Source organism: Gracilinanus agilis, chromosome 2 (assembly GCF_016433145.1).
Source record: "Gracilinanus agilis isolate LMUSP501 chromosome 2, AgileGrace, whole genome shotgun sequence".
NCBI lineage: Eukaryota > Metazoa > Chordata > Mammalia > Didelphimorphia > Didelphidae > Gracilinanus > Gracilinanus agilis.
The window spans coordinates 106044804-106047231 of NC_058131.1; the positions used below are offsets into that span (position 1 = coordinate 106044804).

At 54.5% G+C, this 2428-nt stretch overlaps 1 protein-coding gene across 8 annotated transcripts in view; it reads right to left on the reverse strand.

Moving 5' to 3' along the window:
* Nucleotides 1-838, reverse strand: part of RTN4 (reticulon 4) — a 69774-nt gene extending 68936 nt beyond the window's left edge. For 3 of the 8 annotated variants that reach the window (XM_044663343.1, XM_044663341.1, XM_044663338.1), the window contains exon 1: nt 123-838. In XM_044663343.1, the coding sequence (XP_044519278.1) occupies nt 123-558 (436 nt within the window). In that variant the 5' untranslated portion in view covers nt 559-838. Of the gene's footprint in view, nt 1-93 lie in introns of all 8 variants that reach the window. The other 5 variants (XM_044663345.1, XM_044663342.1, XM_044663340.1 and 2 more) reach the window with 3 other exon arrangements.
* Between the last annotated feature and the right edge of the window lie 1590 nt (nt 839-2428).

The window sequence follows — 2428 nt, forward strand, 5'->3', positions numbered from 1 at the left end:
GCGCTTGGGCGCGGCCGGGGTAGAGGGGGGCGCGGCAGGGGCCGGGGTGCTCGGGGTCCAAGCAGGAGGAGCAGGCTCGGGGTGGGGGTCCACGCTGGCCGTTGGGGGAGGGGGTGGAGGGCGGGAGGGGGGCTCGTCTTCTTCAAGCGATGCGGCAGCGGAGGGCGGCGGGGACGGCGAGGACGAGGATACCGGGCTGGGCTCCCAGCGGGGCTGCCGCTCTGGGGCGGCTGGGGGCACAGCAGGCAGGGGCCCGCGAGGAGCCGGAGGCATCGACTCAGTCTCGAAATCCAGGAGGGGCGCGGCGGCGGCGGCGGCGGTGGTGGCGGCGGCGTTGGCCGGCAGCGGAACCGCAGCCATCCCCGCGGCCGGCTTCCTCTCCAGCACCTCTAGCTCCTCCAGGTCCTCGTCTTCCTCCTCTTCCTCCTCCTCCTCTTCCTCCTCCTCCTCGTCCTCGGGCTCCCTCACGAACTGGTACTTGAACTCTGGCTGAGGCCGGGCCGGGCTCGCGGCAGAGCCGGAGGAGGAGACCAAGGGCGATTGGTCCAGGTCTTCCATGACCGGGCTCGGGAGGATGCTGCTGGGACTGCTGCTGCGGGTTCGGGAAGGAAGGAAGCGGGGTGGGGAGGGCTTTTCACCCGGTACCCGGGAAATCGACGAGAGGAACGGAGATGGGGAGTGACTGAAAGAAAGAAGAGAGAAAGAGAGGGAGAGAGGCGGGCAGGGGCGCGGCGGCTGCGGCTGCCGGAACAATGAGTCGGCTCCTCCTTGCCTCAGCGCCCGCAGCTGCGCTGCTCTGCGCTGCTCCGCGCCGCGCCACCCACCAGCCCCCAGGCACAGCCGCCGCCGCCCAGACCGGGGAGGGAGGGAAAGAAGAAAGCAGAGAGAGGGGAGCGAGCGGAGCCAAGGGACTCTCCGCCCAGTTTGGCGCGGCTCTGGCGGGGAGAAATGCAGGGCGGGGCGGGGCTTAGAAGGAAGGATCAGGCCCGTGAAAACCATGGGCCAATCGACGGTGGGATTCAGGGAATGGACGGCCAGGGGCCCCAATGATAATGCGAAGGTGAACCAAAGGGCAGGGCTTGCATCCCCATTCTAGCCGCTGGAGGGGAGGAGGGGAGTGAGTTTCCATGGGCGGGGCTTAGGGACCAAGGGGTCCCGCCCTGGCCTCCTGGGGATGCTCGCCGGGGGGTGGGGCTGGCTGCCTGGAGGGGTTGGGCGGGTTTGTCGGTTAAAGTTCTGCAGTGGGAAGCAGACGAAGAGTGTAATGGGGAGTATTGGGTGGGAGAGCCCCCTCTATGTTTGGGGCTGAGGGGATTTGAAGAAAGGAAATAACCCCCTGGCAGAAAACGGAACCGAAAAAATAGGTGTAAGGGGGCCAGGAGGCGAGGCAGATCTTGATTTTTTTTTTAAATATTACAAATAGTTTTTAATCCAGACAGACAATACCAAAGTTCTATGCCAAAGCGATTTCTTCTCCTCCTCCTGGAGCCCTCCAAAACTAACCACTAATTCAAGAGTCTCAGTGCTCTCCGGCCCCTGACCTTGGATGGAGATAGAAGAAGTCAAATCTATATAAAGAGGGGAGGAGGATGAGGTCGAAAGGCTTTTCACCTCCTTGCTAGAACTTTTAGTCTTTTCAATCTGCCCTTGGCCTTCATGGTGGGAAGATGAGTCATCCGGGTGGAGGGTGGGAGCCTAACAGGAAGTTTGCCTCTCTGTCTGGAAGCTAACTTGTTTCATGTACATTTAAAGTCAACTCGGTTTTATAATTCAGCATTTCAGGTGATTCATGTGTTATGGACGTTTAGGTAGTGCATTCATCAGTGCTTTGATTTGCAGGAGTGGACTTGACCCTTTCACTTCCTACAAAATGTTGAAATTTAGAGAAATTGGTTTCATCAAATCTAGAAATTTAGATTTTAAAAAATTTCCAATGCAGTTTTCATTTCCAAGGTGTTCATCTGAATCGAAAAGTATGGGTTGCTACTGGGAATTGCCAGTTATTAAAATGGTCATTTAAACAAAATTCAAGCCTCAAACATGTCAAAAGATCATTCTTCGAACTTATATTGACTTAGGAGTAATTTGGCTTTGTAGTTTTACTCCAAGAAAAGAGATTATTGAATGGAACATCCCCTTCCCACCCTTCACTCTTTTCATGTATGTGAAAATAATTAACATTTCTACCTGGTAAAATCAATTATCAGAGGTGGATTAAACATAAATTATGAAACTTTATGGCCAGAATTCTTCTTCCCATGATTGCGAACTGTCTTTAATTTCAGAGATTAATTTCAATAAGCATATAAGTGCCACCTACCTCCCCACCCAAATTACATCATATTAATTTTGTATTTTTCTCTATGTATTTTTACATATAGACACTTTTTCCCCTATTAGAATGTAAGCTCTTTGAGGGCAAAGGGAC